This window comes from Rana temporaria, chromosome 6 (assembly GCF_905171775.1).
Source record: "Rana temporaria chromosome 6, aRanTem1.1, whole genome shotgun sequence".
Taxonomy (NCBI): domain Eukaryota; kingdom Metazoa; phylum Chordata; class Amphibia; order Anura; family Ranidae; genus Rana; species Rana temporaria.
Window position 1 is genome coordinate 157954076 of NC_053494.1, and position 22866 is coordinate 157976941.

Consider the following 22866-nt stretch of genomic DNA (forward strand, 5'->3'; position numbering starts at 1 on the left):
TTGTTATTTAACCTGTTTAGGGTGGAGGTAGTATTTGCTCTAAACCTGCTCTATGTTAGACAAAGCATCTGGTTGTCATGGGCAACAACACCGCTTTACCTTCATGTTTTTCAGAATCTGTTCATGTTTGTATATGATTTAAAGAACATGAGACAGAGAAAGAATGTGTACAATTATACATTTATTTCAGAAACATTAAGTTAAACAACATTATATACATAACACAAGTGCAGAAAGTAAAGTATGTATGCTTACTGTAGTACAGTAGCTATCCAAAATCTTTATCAAATTTAGCTGTATAAATTACAGTGCTTAAAGTGGTTGTAAACCATGTACTACCACTGTTACCTACAGGTAAGCCTATAATAAGGCTTACCTGTAGGTACTGTGAATATCTCCTAAACTTTCACCATTTAAGACATATTCACCATACACGCTTGCGCCGACGTCATCGGTGCATACACATTTTAGAAACTGCTCGATCATGCCATTTCTAAAGGGCCTGTGCCGTGACAGACGGCTCCCGCGTGCATGCGCAGGAGAATCGTCTTTGCAGCTTCCAATCACAGCGGTCAATCACAGCGCCGGAGCCCGCAAACCTGGAAATAAGTCCAGGAGACATGTCACCGGTCACATTGGTGTACAGGGACTGCTGCAACAGCATCAATCTAAGGTAAGTATTTCATAATGAGCTAGTATGCAATACATAGCTCATTATTCCTTTGTCTTGCAGGTTTTTGTTATTTTTTTAAATGGGTTTATAACCACTTTGATTATCATAAAATAGAAGGGCATAGCCTACAGTAGTTTAGAATAAATGTATTTGATTTTAATGTTATTTTTATATATACATTAAAAAATAAAATTTTAAATATTGCAAATGTAGGTTGCTTTTACATCATTGTTTTCTTTTTCATAGATTGTAACACGTGCTGAAGGAAGGGTTCACACAATTACTCTGAGGGATGTGCAATTATCAGATGCTGGAGAAGTCACACTCACTGCAAAAGATTTTAAGACACACGCCAACCTAACTGTGAAAGGTACACTTTTCATTTGATTTTTTTTTAAGAGACGTTGCAGTAGAATGTTTTCTAATGGGATGTTTTAATCATTCAGAACCTCCAGTTGAATTTACTAAACCTCTTGAGGACCAAACAGTAGAGGAAGAAGCTACTGCAGTACTTGAGTGTGAGGTGTCCAGAGAGACTGCTGAGGTTAAATGGTTTAAGAACGGACAAGAAATCCACAAAACCAAAAAATATGACATCATCGCTGAGGGAAGAGTTAGAAAACTTATCATCCATGGCTGCACACTTGATGATGCAAAAACATACAAATGTGATGCCAAGGGTTTCAAGACATCTGCATTCTTGAACGTGGAACGTAAGTTCCAACTTCTTTTTTTTGTTTAGACATGTACAGAAGTTAATAAAGTTTTAGCAGAAAGCGTAAAAAAAATCAACAGTACAATATTAAAGTCAATCAGTAAAGTTTTGCCATTTTTTTTTCAAATTTCAGCTCCATTTGTGGAATTTAGCAAACCTCTTACTGACCTTGAAGTTAAAGAGAAGGAAACTGCCCGGTTTGAGTGTGAAATTTCACGTGAAAGTGCCAAGGTAAGCGGCTCGCTTCTGCTGTCATTACTCCGGCAGGACCCAAAAGCATTACATTTTATACTTTACCACTCGATTCTCTGTATAGTAATATGTTATGTCTACAAAAATTAATTATTTTACATATAATAAGCGTCTAATGTAATGCATGTCACATATTGTTTGCATGCATTTGATTATATTTCAGAGGAAGAAGCTATTTTTTTACCAAAAAAATACCCAATATTGAAGCATGTGAATCTGCGAGAGGCCCTGCTCCTCTCTCCTACTGGCCGGTGACAGGGGAAGAAGGAGGGAGGAGGAGGGAGCCCTGCAGTGATGTCACGGGCCGTGGCTCGGACTCCCGGAAGTAGGAACAGGATACCTATCCTGTCCCTCCTCCCCCCGAAAGGTGCCAATTGTGGCACCGGAGGGGGAGGAAATAAATGAGCGGAAGTTCCACTTTTAAGTCATACAGTCACTGCATGCTTCAGAAACTAGCAGTGTCAGGTGATAAGTGAAGCCATAGGGTCATGTTTTGGAATTCTAAGACTCCATTGTGTCATTATTTATCATTCACCCAGGATGGTTAAAATGTATTTAATGCTGTTGATTTAAATGAGCATGCAAAAGTAAAACAGCATCAACTTTTTTCATTTGGATTATTCTGATCCCTTTTTTTCAAATGCCAGGTCCACTGGTTCAAAGACGGAATTGAAATTCGAAAGGGCAAGAAATACGATATTATCTCTAAAGGAGTCACACGCACCTTAGTAGTGAACAAATGTGTGTTTGATGATGAAGCAGAATATACCTGTGAATCGAAAATGGCCAAGACCTCAGGGTTGCTTACAGTCATTGGTAAGGCCAACGATAAATAACACAGAGTGTTTCCTTATTAAAATGCCTTGCAGGTCCCAAAACCATTACATTTTATACTTTACTACTCGATTCTCTGTGTAGTTATATGTAATGTCTACAAAAAATTATTATTTTATATATAATAAGCATATAATGTAATGCATGTCACATATTAACTATGTTTGCATGCATTTGATTACATTTCAGAGGAAGAAGCTATTTTCACCAAAAATCTACCCAATATTGAAGCATGTGAATCTGAATCTGTCAAACTAGTCTGTGAAGTCTCCAAGGCTAGTGCAGATGTGTCCTGGTTTAAAGGAGACGATGAGCTGCCAGATGGTGGAAGATATGAACACATTGCTGAGAGCAGGAAGAGGATCTTGATAATCAACAATATCCGTTTGGAAGATGCCGGTGAATACAACTGTAGACTGCCAAACTCCCGTACAACAGGCAAACTTGGAATCAAAGGTAAGAGAGATCATGGCACTGTGCAAGATAATGCCCAATACCAGTCATTTAGTAATGTCAACTAATGCAAAGTTGATTCCTTTTAGAACTTGCTGCAGAGTTTATTTCCAGACCACAGAATCTTGAAGTACTTGAGGGTGAAAAGGCAGAGTTTGTCTGCTCTGTTTCTAAAGAAGCTTTTGAAGTACAGTGGGTTAAGAATGACACAATTCTTGAAGCTGGAGATAAATATGACATCACATCTGATGGCAAAAAGCGAATTTTGGTTGTTAAAGATGCAGTTCCTAAAGAAGACGAAGGAGTTTATGCTGCCATGATTGGACTATCCAGGGCACCGGCAGAATTGACAGTAATTGGTAAGCTAATATAAAGCCAATATGTTAATTTAGGTTTGTCAGTTACTTGAAAAATTATTAACAATTATATGTGAAATTTGGCAATGGGTAAAAAGTGTCAATAGGTGTACACTGTTATTTTACACTGTGAGGAGGTCCACATAGAAGGTGCACATGAAGTTGTGCAGTTTAAGTACTGAACATACCCTAACGTAAAACTAATGGGAAAGCTTTTTTTTCAATTTGAATAGTAAGGGAAAGTTATAAGCCCTGTCAGGGTTTTTTTCCCTTGTTGTCACTTGTGTCACCAGAACTATAGTCCCTATTTGAAGATTTCCTCCTCTATTTCTTTTCTGGGGAAACCCAAAACTTGGGAATATTTTCACTTTAACTTTCAATGATAACAGTAATAATAACATAAATGGTGACTCTCCCTAACGGGGACACAGAAATCAATAAAAACAGAAATCAATAAAGACAGAGGTTCTTCATTCTTTTCAAAACGAAACAAAAAGTTTTGCCTTTAGTTACACTTTAAATTCCAATATAGGGATGCCCAGTGATTCTATTCTTATAAGCACTATGCTTTGTGATTACCCCTTGCAGGTATGTGATACCGAAAACTGAAATACAACTGGTATCAGATTATTTGTAATGTATTCTGATATGGTTTAAGCTCTGTTTTATATTGCTCTATTAATTGCCTTCAATGTCAAATATTTATGAAAGCATCCTACTGTTTATAACTCTGTTTCTTGGGAGAGTTTTTGCTTCTTAGCTTTTATAAAAAAAGGATTTCACATATATAAAAACATTATTTTTTTAATAACAAAAGCTTTACTTTTGTTGCATATGTAAGACGTACTAATGAAAAGAATGTACTTAATGTATGTTGTTTTTAATGCATAATTTTACATTACAGAGAGACTCAGGATCATTACTCCTCTAAAGGACCAACAAGTTAAAGAAGGACAAGAACTTGTCTTTAACTGTGAAGTTAATACAGAAGGGGCCAAAGCCAAGTGGTTCAAAAATGATGAAGCAATATTTGATAGTCCAAAATATATTATGGTACACAAAGATCTGGTCTATACTCTTAGAATCAGGGATGCTCAGTCAGATGACCAAGCCAATTACTCAATTTCATTGGCAAACCACAGAGGTGAACATGTCAAGTCTGCTGCCTCCCTAACAGTAGTAGGTAAGTAACTACTACTACTGCAGAATTGTAACAAGTCATCCCTTGGGGTTAGATGGCATTGAGCTAAACTATACAATTTTTTTTCTATTTCAGAGGAGGACTTGAGAATTGTTGAACCTATTGAAGATATTGAAACAATGGAGAAGAAATCAGTCACATTCTGCTGCAAAGTTAACCGTCCAAATGCAACAGTCATGTGGATGAAGAATGGCCAAGAAGTTGTTCTGGACAGAAGAATATTGTATAAGGTTGACAAGTACAAGCATTCTCTTATTATAAAGGACTGTGGATTTGTGGATGAAGGAGAGTACACAGTCATTGCTGGACAAGACAGGGCAGTAGCTGAGCTCTTGATCACAGAAGCTCCAGCAGATTTTGTTCAACATCTCCAAGACCAAACTGTTATTGAGTTTGAGGATGCTGTTTTCACTTGCCAGCTCTCAAAAGAGAAAGCCGCTGTGAAATGGTACAGAAATGGCCGGGAACTTAGAGAGAATAAAAAGTGAGGAAACATTTTAAATCACATTGTTTGTTTATGTCACCTTGTTTATATTTATAATCTCATTTTCTTAACTCATCATATGTCTTTGTTAAGGTATCTATTTGAAAAAGATGGAAGTCTCCACAGACTTATTATTAAAGACTGCAGACCAGAGGATGAATGTGAATATTCTTGTGGAGTAGACGAGAGAAAATCAAGAGCAAGACTTTTTGTTGAAGGTAAACAAAACAGTTTGTCTTTGTGATGGTGCAAATTCAGTCTAATGGGATTTTTCTACATGTATTTTATTCTTTGCTCTTATTTCCAGAAATACCGATTGAGATTATCAGACCACCTCTTGACATTTTTGAAGCTCCAGGTTCTGATGTTATCTTTGAGGTTGAGCTAAATAAGGACAGAGTAGAGGTGAAATGGCTCAGAAATAACATGATCATTGTCCAGGGAGACAAACATCAAATGATGAGTGAAGGAAAGGTCCATAGGCTACAAGTTTGTGAAATCAGACCCCGAGATCAGGGCGAATACAGATTTGTGGCTAAGGATAAAGATGCTAGAGCAAAACTTGAACTAGCAGGTACAGAATTTTTATATCTATGCATGCAAACATGCTCAAAATACAAATGTAACATTGTCATAGTCACATAACTCTGGTATTATGTTTGTATAGATTTTATGCAAAGCGTTTATTCTTTTTTTCTTTTCCAGTTTAATTAAGCATATTATTGTTAATTCTAATTAATTATTGTTATTTCAATGATGTAAAAATCAGTCATTGCGTTAATATATGCATCTTTCATTATTAACAGCTGTACCAAAGATAAAGACAGCAGATCAGAACATTGTAATCGATGCAGGAAAGCCACTTACAATGTCTGTGCCATATGATGCCTATCCAAAGGCAGAAGCTGAATGGCGTAGAGAAGGTGAATCTTTGTCTGATGTACACGTGGATACTACAGCAAATGCAACAAACTTCAGGATTCCTGAAACAAAGAAAGCAGACAAGGGTCAATACACAATCATCCTGCAAAATAAACATGGAAAGGCAGAGGCACACATTAACCTAGATGTTATTGGTATGTTGTACCTGCCAGTACCTTAGCAAAAATTTAAGAAGCCACATTTTATTTGCTGCCAGTACAGCTTAAGTGTTTTTTTTACGTTTATTACAGATGTCCCTGGACCAGTCAGAAATCTAGAAGTGGTTGATACATATGATGGGGAAGTCAGTCTGGCTTGGGAAGAACCAGAGTCAGATGGTGGCAGCAAAATTACTGGTTATATTGTTGAAAGGAGAGATGTCAAGCGTAAGACTTGGGTCCTTGTTACTGACCATGCAGACAGCTGTGAATACACTGTCACTGGACTCCAGAAGGGAGGTGTAGAATATTTGTTCCGTGTCAGTGCCAAAAACAGAGTTGGTGCTGGTGAACCTGTGGAAACAGACAGACCAGTTGAAGCAAGAAGCAAGTTTGGTAAGTACAGTGAAAAATCGACACCATATCTGATTGATTTTGTAAGGATTTTTTTGATCTGCAAATGGAATATTGATTGTTATCTATATTACAGATGTTCCTGGACCTCCTCTCAATGTATCTGTTTGCAATGTCAATCGCTTTGGTGCATCGCTGACTTGGGAGACACCTGAGTATGATGGCGGAGCTGAAATAACAGCTTACATTATTGAGCTGCGTGACAGAGCTTCTATCAAATGGGACACAGCCATGATCACTAAGTCTGATGAACTGGGAGCCACTCTTAATGATGTTGTGGAGAACAAAGAATACATTTTTAGAGTCAGAGCTGAAAACCAAGCTGGAATTGGCAAACCCAGTGCTGCTACACCTGCTGTTAAGATCAGAGATCCAATTGGTATGTATATATCTATGATCATGTATTGCAGTTTAAAGTGTCAAAATTATTTGTAGTATTGGAGAAGGTGGTGTGCTGCCAGGGAGGCTGTTGAGGAAGATGCTCATTGGCTCGTTTTATCAGCTACTAGTTTTTAAAGGGGTAATATTAAGCCCTTCTGTTCATGCCGGTTAAACTCCATTCACTCAAATCAGCTAAACCCACAATCTGTTTAATAAATTTCACCCCTTTTGAATATGCATCTTGCAAAAAGGTTAGTGTAATTGTGATATTCTTAGATGTGAAATAGCAGCTACAGGTATCACTCCTAACTGTTTCAAAGTTTATCTTAACTGTGTTGCCATAGTCACAGACAAACAGTAGGATGGCATGCTAGTTTAGATGGGGCCTCAAACATGATACTTCTAAAATACAATAAAACCTTCATTACTAAAATAACTAAGCAGATTGTGTCACCTGCCCTATCCCTTTTATAGCATGTTCTTGCTAATAACGTACTTATGTGCTATCAGTCTTCATGTTTAGACCCTTGTTAGGTACAACACTACTGGTGATGTGACTGTATACATATGGTCATTGGACAATAATGTCACTAGCATCAACGCCCCTTTGTTCACTTTCAGCTGTCTGCTGGGCAATCTCTTGACAGTTGAATGGGGCCAGGAATGAGTCATCTGTTGCTATGTTGTTACTGGTATGGTGCCAGCATCATAGCAACCAGTGAACCCTATCTTCCAAGCATAAAATGCCCCATTTTGAGCACTAGCATATCTCTGTATGCAAACATAGAGTTGGTGTTATTTAAGAATCTACCACAGCCATATTGTCAGATTCTAAAAGTGGAGGTAGCAAGATTTACCTGAACTTGGCACATGTTTTGAAAAGCTGTGTGTAACTGTTGCAAGGCTTTCCTGAATTAGGTGCAGGCCACTAGGGGCCAAAGATGTGTGGTAATATCATTATTAAATCTCCCCATGTATATTTTCAGAAAAACCAAGCCCTCCAATCAACTTGACTCATTCAAATCAAACCAAGTCTTCTGTTCAGCTCACATGGGAACCTCCTCTTGAGGATGGTGGAAGCCCAGTATTAGGCTACATTATTGAACGATGTGAAGAAGGCACTGACAAATGGATACGCTGCAACATGAGACTGGCTCCTGATCTTACATACAAGGTACATTCCTAATTTCTCTGTTTCAGTAGTACTCAAAGTTTTACAAAAAGTAAGCAAATTACACTAAAACCACAATCATTACCATCGCCCCATGATGTTGGAGTATTTGTATTAATTCCAAATACACCAAGATCTTTTTAGAGAATATTCCAAGAGTTATAGAGAACTTTTAATTCTGTTGATTCTGTAGCTTGTTCCAATCTATCAGCTGAATTATTACATATAAATCTAACTGGATAATTTAGATTATATTTTCAGGTTTTTTAATTTGCACAAATTATTAACTTTATTATGGTATATCTTAAATAATTAGGTAACTGGTCTGAAGGCTGGAGCAAACTATTACTATAGAGTATCTGCAGAAAATGCAGCTGGCATATCAGATCCTACAGAAAGCTTGGGACCTCTTACCGCAGATGATCCTCACAGTAAGTTTTAGTGCTTATGTCCATTAAAGGAGAAATTTTATTTGAGTTCTGCAATTTGCAAAATTGTTCCATTTATTTTATTTTTTGCAGCACCACCCACTCTGGACTTAAGTGCCTTCAAAAAGGGTCTGGAAGTAATTGTCCCCGAACCCCTCAAAATACGTGTTCCAATCACAGGCTATCCTACTCCAACAGCAGTATGGTCAGTGAACGAAGCAATCTTGGAAAACAATGACCGTGTAAAGATAGAGACCACTGCTGCCTTTGCAGAGCTTGTCATTTCCCCAAGTGAACGCCCTGACAAAGGAATCTACACATTAGAGCTGACAAACACTGTAGCATCAGTATCTGGAGAAATTGATGTGAACGTTATTGGTAAGAGCTAGTGTTATTTCTTGGAGATTTAACTTTTTGGTATATTTAAAATAAACTAACTTACATAAACATTATTTTAGCTCATCCAAGTGCTCCCAGAGAACTCAAGGTCGGGGATCTTACAAGAAGCTCTGTCAGCCTTTCCTGGGAAGCTCCTGAGAATGATGGTGGCAGCCCTCTTACTGGGTACCTCATTGAGAAACGAGAAGTCAACCGCAAAACATGGGCTAGGGTATTATTGACTTCTGTATTAATGTGGATTTAATTGCATATCTATAGTGTATAAAACTTCTCACTAAAACATTCCCATTGTCCAAATATTGTTGACTTTTAAACAGATAAAAGGACCTGTGTCAACAGGTATTAGGCTTGTATAAATGGGTAAATGCAGCTTGTTTTTGAGATTAGTTTGTGATGCTTCAAAAATCCTTCACAAATGAAAGATGCATTTGACCTACAGTTGACCTCCTTTCGACCTGCATTTGACCTTCTGCAAGCTTCTTTTGTATTCACATATGCTTGTTTGGGAAGAGAAGCAGTTAATCGACACAGACCCAAAATAACATAAGTAATATCTTCAAATATTGCTGTATATGTAGAGTACTAATGATACGATTTTATGAATAACAGCACTATATTGCTATATTACTAAATTCTATTATATTACATTATGTTATAGGTTATGGACAATGTAATCGATCAAGAATTCACTGTTTCTGACCTTATCCAAGGCAAAGAATATCTGTTTAGAGTGTCTGCATGTAACAAGTGTGGACCAGGAGAACCCGCATACATTGATGAGCCAGTAAACATGTCTGCACCAGCAAGTAGGTGGAAGTTCATTTGTTGCGCTAAAGCTTTAAAAAATTACTTATATACTCTATATATTTATATACTGGAGACAGCAATGGGCAAGTAAAATCAGGGTCCTAGACAAATGTCTGGTTGTTTATTTATTTTTCTTATGCTTGTTTTATAACTTTTCAATTCAATTGTAATGTGATGGCACAATGAGTAAACATGCCTAAAGTACCTAGATATTATATTTCTCTGTTTACTAAAACCTACTCTGTTTGACACTTCTTGATATAGCTGTTCCTGACCCACCTGAAAATGTTAAATGGAGAGACCCGACAGGAAAAGGAATCTTCCTCACTTGGGAACCACCAAAATATGATGGTGGTTCACGTATTAAGGGATACATTGTGGAGAAATGCCAGCGTGGCACAGACAAATGGGAAATTTGTGGTGATTCTGTGATAGAAACAAAGTAAGAATGAGTGGCCAAAAGTATCAGTTAGAACATTTGTAAGAAATCTGTGGATACTGGTGATTCTAATATGTTCCAATGCCCACCTCTTTATAGGTTCCAAGTTGACAATCTTACGGAAGGGCAGTGGTATGCCTACCGTGTAAAGGCACTTAACAGACTTGGTGCCAGTAAACCAAGCAAGCCAACAGATGAAATACTAGCTACAGATCCCAAAGGTATGAAATATGTTCACAATGATTATCTGATGCTATATTGTGTTATGTAATTAAAAAACAAATATTTTATATGTATATATTTCTCTTTTTAACACCGCTATCCATGTTCTCATACAGAGGCCCCAGAAATTTTCCTGGATGTTAAACTGCTTGCTGGTATAACAGTGAAGGCTGGAACCAAAATTGAATTACCTGCCACAATTAACGGAAAGCCAGAGCCAAGAATAACATGGAACAAAGCAGACAGTCTTTTAAGAGTTGACAAGAGGATAAACATTGAATCCAAGCCTGGACATTCTACAGTTACCATTACTGATAGTACACGAAGCGACTCTGGAACTTACATTATTGAAGCCGTAAACACCTCTGGCCGTGCTACAGCAGTTGTTGAAGTTAATATTCTAGGTATGCTCCCTCTAAACCATTACAATTATTCTTTGACTTTATAATCAAGAATCTGTGACAGGCTATGTGTGTTTTGTGAGTTGCAGCATACTTTATAATAATTTTGCTTTTATGTACACAGATAAACCTGGACCACCTGCTGCTTTTGATATTTCTGAGATAACCAATGAATCTTGTGTGTTGACATGGAATCCTCCAAGGGACGATGGTGGATCCAAGGTCACAAACTACATCCTTGAACAGAAAGCTGTAGGAAGCGAAATCTGGAATAAACTGTCTTCAACCATTAAAGAAACTCGATATAAGGCTACAAAATTGACACCTCTTAAGGAATACATATTCAGAGTCAGTGCTGAAAACATGTATGGCATTGGGGAGCCAGTCCAGTCTCACTCCATGGTGGCTAAATATTCATTTGGTAAGAAAATACTGATATTTTATATGACATGGTCCAGTAACTAAGCTTTTAGTACCAGTGAGAATCTCACAATAGTGTACTGATTCTTTTTTGCAGATCCACCTGGCCCACCAACTCGCCTTGAACCTTCTGATATTTGTAAAGATGCAGTTACATTGACCTGGAATGAGCCAGATGAAGATGGTGGAAGTCCCATCACTGGATACTGGGTTGAAAGACTTGATCCAGAAACTGGAAAATGGATTAGATGTAACAAGTCTGCAGTGAAAGATCCTACATACAGGTACACAATCTTTGGCAAGCCAAACACAATTACTTTATCCAAAACAGAATATTTAAATGATTGCAGATTATTATTTAGAAATGTCTGTTTAACAATTTTGTGAACTTGAAATTCTACTCCGTAACAGAGTCAAAGGCCTTACCAACAAAAAGAAGTATCAGTTCCGTGTTCTGGCTGAAAATCTAGCTGGTCCTGGAAAACCAAGTAGAGAAACTGAGCCAATCCTAATAAAAGATCCAATTGGTATGTTTATTTTAAGTGTACACATTAACAAAAATGCTCTTGACTTAACCTATTACAGTTAGTCTATGGTATATTTATTTACTTTTTATTTTCTTGTGTTCTAGATCCACCTTGGGCACCAGGCAAACCAACAGTTAAAGATGTTGCCAAGACATCTGCCTTCTTGAACTGGCTGAAACCAGAGCATGATGGTGGTGCCAAAATTGAATCCTATGTTATTGAACTGCTGAAGACAGGCACCGATGAGTGGGTCAGAGTGGCAGAGGGTGTCCCTACCCCAGAACACTTTTTGAAAGGCCTCATGGAGAAGCAGGAGTATTCGTTTAGAGTAAGAGCTGTAAACAAGGCTGGAGAAAGTGAACCTAGTGAGCCAAGTGATCCAGTACTGTGCAAAGAGAGACTGAGTACGTTTTCCTTTGTTACCCTCTAAACTACAATTTGTTTTACATTTTAATTTGAAAATATTCAGTGTTTAATTCATGATTTACTCTTTTTATTTTAGATCCACCTTCTCCGCCTCGCTTCCTTGAGGTTATTAACATAACAAAGAATACAGCAGATCTTAAATGGACTCAACCTGAAAGAGATGGTGGCTCTCCAATCACCAACTACATTGTTGAGAAGAGAGATGTTAGGCGCAAAGGCTGGCAGACAGTAGACACCACTGTGAAAGAAACAAAATGCTCAGTGACCCCTCTGTCTGAAGGCTCCCTTTATGTATTCCGTGTTGCAGCTGAAAATGCAGTTGGACAAAGTGACTATTGTGAGCTGGAGGACTCAGTACTGGCCAAAGATACATTTAGTAAGTTACCTCATTTTTTTGTTGTATTTACATAACATAATGCATTTATTCCATTTGGAACAAATGCAGAAATAATTTATTATTTTAACTTTCATAAAAGTTTTTTTACTTGCATTATTGTGTATGAAACACTTTAACATCTTAATAATCATATCTGCTTTCTAGCTACTCCTGGACCACCATATGCACTTACAGTGGTAGATGTAACAAAGAGACATGTGGAACTGAAATGGGAAGCCCCAAAGAATGACGGTGGAAGACCTATTCAAAGGTTAGTTATCAGGAAATTACACATATTTGAATGTGGTTTTTTTTCACTAAAGTGTACTGCAAAGCTTACTCATCATCTTGTTTTACACTCAGATATGTTATTGAAAAGAAAGAGAAGCTGGCTACACGTTGGGTAAAAGCTGGCAGAACTACTGGACCAGAATGCCATTATAAAGTAACAGATGTTATTGAGGGCACAGAAGTTCAGTTCCAAGTTCGTGCAGAGAATGAAGCCGGAGTTGGTCACCCAAGTGAACCTACAGACATATTGGCCATTGAAGACCCAACAAGTACGTAATCATACAGAAGGATATGTCAGATTCCTCAGAGTAAGCAATCAAAATTATTATATATATAAATATTTCTTGCTGTTTTTAAGGTCCCCCATCACCACCTCTTGAGCTACATGTTTCTGATGCCAGTAGAAACCACATCTCCATTGCTTGGAAGACTCCAGACAAGAATGGTGGCAGTCCTATCATTGGATACCATGTTGAGGCATGCCCAGTTGGCACTGAAAAATGGATGAGAATCAATTCTCGACCAATTAAGGACCTAAAGTACAAAGCTGAAGAAGGTATCATCCCTGATAAAGAGTATATCCTCCGCGTCAGAGCTGTTAATGCTATTGGTGCTAGCGATCCATCTGAAATTTCAGAGAATGTCTTCGCTAAAGACCCAGATTGTAAGTTTCTTTTCTCTTCTACTTAATTTTTGATGTTGAAAAACAATATAGTTATTTTCTTCTAAATAATTTCTCTAATTTACTGACAGGTAACCCAACCATTGATCTGAAAACTCAAGATATAGTTGTGGTAGAAGGAGAAAAACTTACTATTCCAGTGCCATTCAGATCTGTGCCTGCACCGACTATCAACTGGCATAAGGATGGAAAAGAAATCAAAATAGCTGACAGAGTTTCTGCTAAAAGTGACTATACCTCTGCCACTCTAGATGTTTCTAATGTTGTTCGTGGAGATGCCGGAGTCTATACTATTACACTGGAGAACAAGATAGGCTCAACCACAGGATCAATCAATGTTAAAGTTATAGGTAATTGTTGCTGATTTATAAACAATAGAATAATCAATGTTTAAAAAAAAACACAATAATTAGGTTATGTCTTGCATTTTAAAGGACTACCTGGTCAATGTAAAGAGATCAAGGCAGCTGACGTTACCAAGAATTCATGTAAAATATCTTGGGAGCCTCCAGAATATGATGGTGGGACTCCTATAATGCACTATGTGCTTGAACGCAGAGAAGCTGGAAGAAGAACATACACACCAGTGATGTCTGGAGAGAACAAACTAACGTGGAATGTTAAAGATTTGATACCTAATGGAGAGTACTACTTCAGAGTCAAAGCCGTAAATAAGATTGGTGGAGGAGAATATCTGGAACTCAGAAACCCCATCATTGCAGAAGATGCTAAGCGTAAGTCATGTTTTGATTATCTGCAAAAACTAAAATACACAGGAGTTTTAAACAATATATTCATTGTCTGCATTATTCTACAGAGCGGCCAGATCCACCTGTGGATGTTGACACTCATAATCCAACTTCAAAGACCATAACCATCACATGGAAACCTCCTCAGTATGATGGAGGCTGCAAGATCATGGGATATATAATTGAGAAGCTACCTAAAGATGGTGAAAAGTGGGAACGATGTAATGAATCTCTTGTACCTGTGCTATCTTACACTGTTAAAGGTTTGGAAGAAGGAAAAGAATACCAGTACCGTGTGCGTGCAGAAAATATAGCTGGTGTTAGTGAGCCTTCTCGTGCAACCCTAGGAATTAAAGCTGCAGATCCCATAGGTACGACAAAAACTTTTTGAAAATGTGTTAACGTTTTAAACATACAGCTGGCCACATGAGCACTAATATATGTATATTTATGTTTTATTATGTTTCTATCAGATCCTCCAAAAGTCTTCCTTTCAGGCAGCTTGCAGTCTGGACTTTCAGTCAGACAAGGAGATGAAATTGTTGTGAATGCACATATTACTGGTTCACCATATCCAACAATTACATGGTTTAGAAATGATGAGGTAATAAGACCAGAAGAGATAAAGAAGAGAGTGCAAAAAATAGTACCTAGGAGGAAAAAGGAAGCCATTGTAGATGAGCCATTCCACCTCAGCCTGCCGGAGCGTTTGGGTGTTGACAACAGCAGACAAGGAGAGTCTGAGCTGTCTGCCAGAGACTCAATTCGTGGGGATCACGGCACATTCACTATAAAGGTTGAAAATGACCATGGTGTTGCCAAAGCTTCATGTGAAGTAAATGTACTAGGTATGCAAACCTTTGTTTTCCTGAAGTATGACTATCACAAGCAGCATTAATATATTGTCAATAATAATGCTACTCCTTGCTGATATTACAGTACGGTGTGTCATATTATGGTCATTTTGCTAACAGTTTTTATCATGCTTTTTATGATTTTCAGATGTACCTGGACCTCCTGTGAATTTTGTATTTGAAGACGTGAGGAAAAACTCTGTTGTATGCATTTGGGAGCCTCCACTGGATGATGGTGGTAGTGAAATCATGAACTATATCTTAGAGAAGAAGGATAATTCCAGGGCTGAAATTGGCTGGGTGATTGTGACATCCACATTGAGACACTGCAAATATCCAGTCACTAAACTAATTGAAGACAAGGAATACATTTTCCGTGTAACAGCTGAAAATAGATTTGGCCCCGGACCTCCATGTGTCTCTCAGCCACTTCTTGCTAAAGATCCATTTAGTAAGTGTTTTCTGCCTGCAGTAGGAATTTTTATATAACATTTATAAAAAAAAAAATATGCTTTTACCAAGAAAACAGAGATTAGCTAAATGCTTGCATTTATCCACAGCTCCTCCAGACGCACCAGAAAAGCCAGAAATTGACGATGTTACAGCCAACAGTATGTTGGTCAAATGGAAGGAGCCCAAAGACAATGGAAGTCCAATTTTAGGTTACTGGATTGAGAAACGTGAAATTAACAGCACTCACTGGGCTCGAGTTAATAGAAACCTGATTAATGCTCTTGAAACCCGAGCTGATGACCTTCTGGAGGGCCTTACATACATATTTAGAGTGTGTGCAGAAAATGCAGGTGGTGTTGGAAAGTTCAGTGTACCATCTGATCCAAAGACTGCACAAGATCCAATATGTGAGTAACATACTGCACAAAATCAAAAAGATTATTTTTTTTGCTGTAAGTAGTACTTTACCCCCTTATATTTTCTTTTTTTTTTTTTTATAATAGTGCTGCCAGGACCTCCAGCTCCAAGAATTATTGACACAAGTTCATCTGCTATTGAGTTAGAATGGGATCCTCCTCTTTATAATGGTGGTGGAGAGATTACTGGCTACTTTGTTGACAAAGAGCTTATGGGCAGCAAGGAATGGTCACGCTGCACAGACAGGCCAATTAAACTTCGCAAATACACTGTTAAAGGTATTAGAGAGGGAGCAGATTACAAAGTCCGTGTAAGCGCTGTAAATTCAGCTGGAGAAGGGCCTCCAGGTGTAACTGAACCCATTACAGTGCTAGAACCACAAGGTATGTTTTTGTTATGTATTGAAAATTATAAATAATGGCGGTTTTGCAATCTATTCTGTATTCCATGCTCAGGGGAAATTTAACCACAACTTTTTTTTATTTAACTTTAGAACCTCCGGTTGTTGAATTGGACCTTTCAGTAAGAGAGGGTATCCAGATTCTGGCTGGCCAGACTCTAAAAATTCCTGCCACTGTCTTTGGACGCCCTGCACCTAAAATTGAATGGACAGTAGAAGATGGAGAACTGAACAAAGAGACAGCCGAAATAATTAATGAGGGCAACTCATCTGTACTTACAATTGCAAGTGCAGAAAGAAAAGACCATGGAAGATACATTATCACTGCTAGCAATGAAAGTGGTACCAAATCTGCTGCAACAAGAGTTGAAATATTTGGTAAGAAATGTTGTTTCTAAGAATATAACTCTAATACTTTGAAGCGTCTTAATTTTGCTTGAAATGAAAAGCTAATACAATGAAACATTGCTTACAATGTTCTTGTTTTCCAGATGTGCCTGGACCAGTAACTGAGCTAAAACCTGTAGTGGTTAACAGAAAGATGGCTTTGCTTAACTGGTCTGATCCTATTGATGATGGCGGCAGTGACATCACAGGCTTCATAATTGAAAGGAGGGATGCTAAAATGCACATTTGGAGACAGCCAATTGATACAGAAAGATCTAAGTGTGACATTACAGGCCTTCTAGAAGGACAAGAGTATATGTTCCGTGTCATTTGTAAAAACAAGTTTGGCTGTGGTCCACCTGTTGAATTGGGGCCAATTCTTGCAGTTGATCCCCAAGGTAAAATAGGATATGATTTTTTATTTGTATATTTACCATTAGCAACTATCTGAAAGTTAGATTGACTCAGTTTTGTATTTAAACAGTGCCTCACACACATTCTTTTATTGTAGGTCCTCCTGGTTCACCAGAAAGATTCACCTACACTGAAAGAACAAAGTCATCAGTCACACTGGACTGGAAACCTCCTCGTAATGATGGTGGCAGCCCTATTATAGGCTATATTATTGAGAAACGTCGACATGATGCCACAGAGTTTGAAAGATGCAATAAAAGGCTGGTTCCAGAGACTTCCTTCTTAGTGGAAAACCTCGCAGAATTGCACATGTATGAATTCCGTGCCAAAGCTGTCAACGAAATTGGTGAAAGTGAACCTTCTCTGCCTCTCAATGTGGTTATTCAAGATGATGAAGGTATATTCTACAATTTGAGTTGAAGTTAGTGATAGTCAAATAGGAGTTTGTTATTATGTTTATTATCTTTGCTGGTCTGTCTGATCTTTGGATAATCACAAAGGTCATAAATCTAATCAATGACAAACCATGAATTGTATGAATTGTTGGCGATTTGATAAATATATTTTTTTGTTACATAATATTATGAAAAAAAAATTGCAAGTTACATATTCACATGCTTTGCAAATTGATTTATATATTGCTATAATAAAATAATTTTAAAGGTAATTAAAATGTTTGGCAACTAACCATTCAGTCAATCGTTCCTTCACAGTTGCCCCTACAGTTACTCTCCGTTTGGCTGTCAGAGGTGACACCATTAAAGTTAAGGCAGGAGAACCTGTCAACATCCCAGCAGAAATCACTGGTCTTCCAATGCCAAAGATTGAATGGTCCAAAAATGATGTAGTTATTGAAAAAGTACCACCATCCATGAAGATTGCAAAGCAAGAACTTTCAAGAAGTGAAGCTAAATCAGAAGTTAGCATTCCCAATGCCCAGAGAGGTGATAAGGGAACCTACATAATTACAGCTTCAAACCGCCTTGGAGCTGCAAATCGTACTGCCAATGTGGAGGTCTTTGGTAAATATATTATTTCAGTTTCTATAAACAAAATTAAATATGTTTTTCTCATATAAAACTTGTTTTAATTGCTTTATTTAACTAGACCGCCCTTCACCACCAAGAAACCTGCAAGTGACTGACATCAAAGCTGAATCCTGCTACTTGATCTGGGATGCGCCATTGGATAATGGCGGAAGTGAAATTACCAACTATATAATTGATAAACGAGATGCAAGCAAGAAGAAGTCAGAATGGGAAGAGGTTTCCAACATTGTAGTTGATAGAAGATATGGCGTAAGTTAATAATTCATGGCAACAGATTGGTCATCTTTATCCTTTTGGTATATATCCATAGTAATGAGCAGACCTCATTTAAATTTATTTTATTGATTATATCAATATATTTGATAATAACTATATTGGCAGCTGCTGCTTGTATACACCAATTAGTTGTTAGCATGTTTTTTTTCTGTGTAATGTTAATCTACTATATGGAGGAAATGTTACTAGTTTATTTTACAGATATATTAAAATGGAAAGTAAATGAATATGAGTGAAATCCAAATCAAATCAATATTTGGTGTGACCACCCTTTGTTGTCAAACCTCATGAATTCTTTTAGGTACATTTGTACACAGTTTCTAAAGGAACTCGGCAGGTAGGTTGGTCCAAACATCTTGGAGAACTAGCCACAGTTCTTCTGTCGTTGTAGGCTGCCTGAAATTTTTATGTCTCTCAAAAACTCCATAATGTTGCGATCAGGGCTCTGTCTGGGTCAAACAATCACTTCCTGGACTCCTTGTTCTTCGGTATGCTTAAGATAGTTCTTAATGACATTGGCTGTCGACCACGGCCTCTACGAACCTCAGCATTGCCCATTTCTTTGTGCTTCTTCAAAAGAGCTTAAACAGCACATCTTGAAACTCCAGTCTGCTTAGAAATCTTTGCTTGGGAGAGACCTTGCTGATGCAATATAACTACCTTGTCTCTTGTTGCTGTGCTCACTCTTGCCATGATGTATGGCCTGTGGCATTAAACTGTCTTCCACAAACCCACCTTAATAGCAGTGTCTGGCTGTTCCTCACCCACCTTTAAGCCTCCTACACAGCAGTTTTTGCTTCAGTTAATGACTGTGTTTCAACCTACATAGTAAATTGATGATAATTAGCATCCGCATGGTATAATTGGTTAATCATATACCTGAATCTAATCCTTTAAAATCCCTGACTTTGTGCAAGTGTTCAAAGTGTGGAAGTGTAAGGCCGCGTACACACGATTGGTCAAAACCGATGAAAACGGACTGAAGGACCGTTTCATTGGTCCAAACCGATCGTGTGTGGGCCCCATTGGTCAGTTATCCTTCGGTCAAAAAAAGAGAACTTGCTTTAAAATTGAACCGATGGACGCCTAACCGATAGGTCAAAACCGATCGTTAGTATGCAAAAGCATCGGTCAAAAAGCCGTGCATGCTCAGAATCAAGTCGACGCATGCTTGGAAGCATTGAACTTCATTTTTTTCAGCACGTCATGTGTTTTACGTCACTGCGTTCTGACACAATCGTTTTTTTAACCGATGGTGTATAGGCACATCAGACCATCAGTCAGCTTCATCGGTTAACCGATGAAACGGTCCTTCAGTCCGTTTTCATCGGTTTTGACCGATCGTGTGTACGCGGCCTAAGAATTGATGCTGGTTTGAAGCAAAGGGCAGTCACACCAAATAGTTTGTAGATTTCGTAAATTGCGAAAAAATAAACGATATATATTGTGTTAATTTGTTTTCCCCTCAGCACAGAGCCATTAATTTCTAAACCACTGGCAACAAAAGTGAGTACACCCCTAAGTAAAAATGTCCAAATCAGGCTCAATTAGTCAATTTCCCTCCCCGCTGTCATGTGACTCGTTAGTGTTACAAGGTCTCAGGTGTGAATGGGGAGCATGTGTTAAAAATTTGGTGTTATCGGTCTCACGCTCTCATACTGGTCACTGGAAGTTTAACATGGCACCTCATGGCAGAGAACTGCTCTACATAAAGATGCCCTAGGCTATAAGAAGATTGTCATGACCCTGAAACTGAGCTGCAACACAGTGGCGAAGACCATACAGCAGTTTAAAAAGACAGGTTCCACTCAGAACAGGCCACACCATGGTCGACCAAAGAAGTTGAGTGCACCTGCTCAGCGTCATATCCAGAGGTTGTCTTTGGGAAATAGATGTATGAGTGCTGCCAGCATTGCTGCAGAGGTTGAATGGGGTGGGGGTCAGCCTGTCAGTGCTCAGATCAGGTCAGTATTGCAACATGATAACGACCCCAAACACACCTCCAAGAAGACCACTGCCTTACTGAAGAAGACTGGCCAAGCATGTCTCCAGACCTAAACCCTTTTGAGCATCTGCAGGGCATCCTCAAACAGAAGGTGGAGAAGCGCAAGGTCTCCAACACCCACCAGCTCCGTGATGTCGTCATGGAGGAGTGGAAGAGGACTCCAGTGGCAACCTCTGAAGCTCTGGTGAACTCCATGCCCAAGAGGGTTAAGGCAGTGCTGGAAAATTATGGTGGCCACACAAAATATTGACACGTTTGGCCCAATTTGGACATTTTTACTTAAGGTAAACTAACTTTTGTTGTCTGTGGTTTAACATTAACGGCTGTGTGTTGAACTATTTTGAGGGACAGAAAATGTACTGTTATACAGCTGTACACTAACTACTTTACATTGTAGCAAAGTGTAATTTCTTGTTGTTACATGAAAAAATATAATAAAACATTTACAAAAATGTGAGGGGTGTACTCAACTTTTGTAAGATACTGGTGTGTATATTATATAATATATATATATATATATATATATATATACTAAAGAAATCTAATGTTTACAACACCTGAGGAAAGCTAATAAATGTGCAAATGATTTATTTTCAGATCTGGAAGCTCACAACTGATGGAGAATATCAATTCCGTGTTAGAGCAGTTAACAAATACGGTATCAGTGATGACTGCCTGTCTGACAAGGTGGTAATAAAGGATCCATTTGGCTTCCTGGAGCTCCAAAGAAACCTAAAGTGTCTGACTACACCAGATCCTCTATGTTGGTATCCTGGGAGCCTCCTTTGGACAATGGCGGCTCTCCAATCACTGGCCTATTGGCTGGAGAAGAGAGAAGTTGGAGGAGTATATTGGGGACGTGTAAACAGAGCACCAGTCACTAAACCTGCTGTGAAAGGTCTAGAATTCAATGTACTGCGCTTGATTGAAGGTGTGGAATACCAATCAGGGTCCATGGCTATCAATGCTGCTGGAGTGGGCCCCCCAAAGTGAGCCATCAGATCCTGCTCTGGCTGCTGATCCAATCTGTAGTATGAGTTGAAAATCTGTAACACTTTAAACACATACATTTTTAAACTTGTTTTTAGACCACTATATAACATTGCCATTGAATTACTGTTGAATGAATGCTTTTTTTTTTTAAGTGTTACTTTTAATAATCAATTTAACAGCATTACCAATTGCAGTATGACTTTTATACAGTTTACTTTCAGAATTCAAATATAAAAGTAGCAGATGCCTATAGAGACTATATAGTTAAGAGTATTAAGGAGTATTTATAAGTTAGAGTATTCACTTTTAAAGATAAAAAAAAACTCAAATCCTGTTTTTTTTTAGATCTCCTCTATGTAGTAATACAGAGTGATCAAAATTCCAATAGGTCCATGGTATTCATGGGAAAAATCAGCAGTTTAGACTGCTGCAATCCTTATAAAATCTGGTAAACTTGCTTTGGAAACCACTATATTTTTTCTGTTCAGGCTCCATTAAATAAAAATTTGAAACAGGAGACATTTATACTACTGGGTGGAATATCCCCAAGAAAAAAATAATTATTATTTTCTTATAAATCCATTTTAATACTCTTCAACACTGCTAAGCTGTGGTGGCATATAAATGAATGACATTTTGAGTTGAGGCATTTCTATAATTTACAAAATAGAGGAAAACGGTGCCTTGCATTGTAAAAACACAAGGCACCATCCTCCACGGACACTAGCCTGCAGATGAAAACTGAACATGTCTCTCTGCAGGTTGTGTGAATCAGCCCTTAAAAATAAGGCTGATTTAAAATGCTTTTCAAGTATACTGTATTAAAAATGGTTACAAAACATTATATTCAAAAATAAAAAACACATTTGTAAAAAAATATATATATTTGTGTTTTTGGTTATAGTTGCACCAGGTGCTCCCTCTTGCCCAGATGTGAAAGACAAAACCAAGAACAGTGTGTCTCTTGCCTGGAAGAAACCAGAAAAAGATGGTGGCAGCCCAATAAAGGGCTACTTGGTGGAAATGCAGGAAGAAGGCACCTTGGAATGGAAGAAGGTCAATGAACCTGACAAGCTCTTTCCCACTTGTGAATGTGTGGTCCCCAACCTTCAAGAACTCAAGAAATACAGATTCAGAGTTAAGGCAGTTAATGCTGCTGGTGAATCTGAGCCCAGCCTGGCAACTGGAGAAATACCTGTCAAGGAAATACAAGGTACAACAAATATAGTAACTGAACCGTATTTTGTTTCATATTGTCAACCTAACCTAACCTCCCATTTTACACTCAAATTTGAGAAACCCCCACTATACCTTTGCTGTGTGCTCCCCTTTACACTGCATACCTAAAATAATGATTTAAAAAAAATGTCTTACCCTTTTAGTTGTTTCTTTGGAGAAGGTTTTTACATGAGACTCTATAGGCACCTTGATATAGTTC

General features: G+C 38.1%; 1 protein-coding gene across 1 annotated transcript in view; it reads left to right on the top strand.

Moving 5' to 3' along the window:
* The window catches only part of TTN (titin), a 326833-nt gene that overhangs the window by 220543 nt on the left and 83424 nt on the right, over positions 1-22866 (top strand). Inside the window, 46 exon segments of the mRNA XM_040358499.1 lie at positions 920-1043; positions 1120-1386; positions 1522-1619; positions 2288-2456; positions 2664-2930; positions 3017-3286; positions 4188-4466; positions 4560-4968; positions 5062-5186; positions 5276-5542; positions 5775-6044; positions 6141-6443; positions 6538-6840; positions 7829-8016; positions 8330-8444; positions 8535-8819; positions 8900-9051; positions 9499-9646; positions 9912-10089; positions 10186-10307; positions 10425-10712; positions 10834-11130; positions 11227-11413; positions 11541-11656; positions 11761-12060; positions 12159-12458; positions 12624-12729; positions 12822-13018; positions 13108-13413; positions 13503-13781; positions 13866-14165; positions 14249-14551; positions 14654-15028; positions 15183-15485; positions 15595-15894; positions 15991-16287; positions 16398-16682; positions 16796-17089; positions 17203-17502; positions 17819-18127; positions 18213-18403; positions 21033-21141; positions 21144-21250; positions 21252-21422; positions 21424-21463; positions 22333-22641. Of these exon segments, the coding sequence (XP_040214433.1) occupies positions 920-1043; positions 1120-1386; positions 1522-1619; positions 2288-2456; positions 2664-2930; positions 3017-3286; positions 4188-4466; positions 4560-4968; positions 5062-5186; positions 5276-5542; positions 5775-6044; positions 6141-6443; positions 6538-6840; positions 7829-8016; positions 8330-8444; positions 8535-8819; positions 8900-9051; positions 9499-9646; positions 9912-10089; positions 10186-10307; positions 10425-10712; positions 10834-11130; positions 11227-11413; positions 11541-11656; positions 11761-12060; positions 12159-12458; positions 12624-12729; positions 12822-13018; positions 13108-13413; positions 13503-13781; positions 13866-14165; positions 14249-14551; positions 14654-15028; positions 15183-15485; positions 15595-15894; positions 15991-16287; positions 16398-16682; positions 16796-17089; positions 17203-17502; positions 17819-18127; positions 18213-18403; positions 21033-21141; positions 21144-21250; positions 21252-21422; positions 21424-21463; positions 22333-22641 (10708 nt within the window).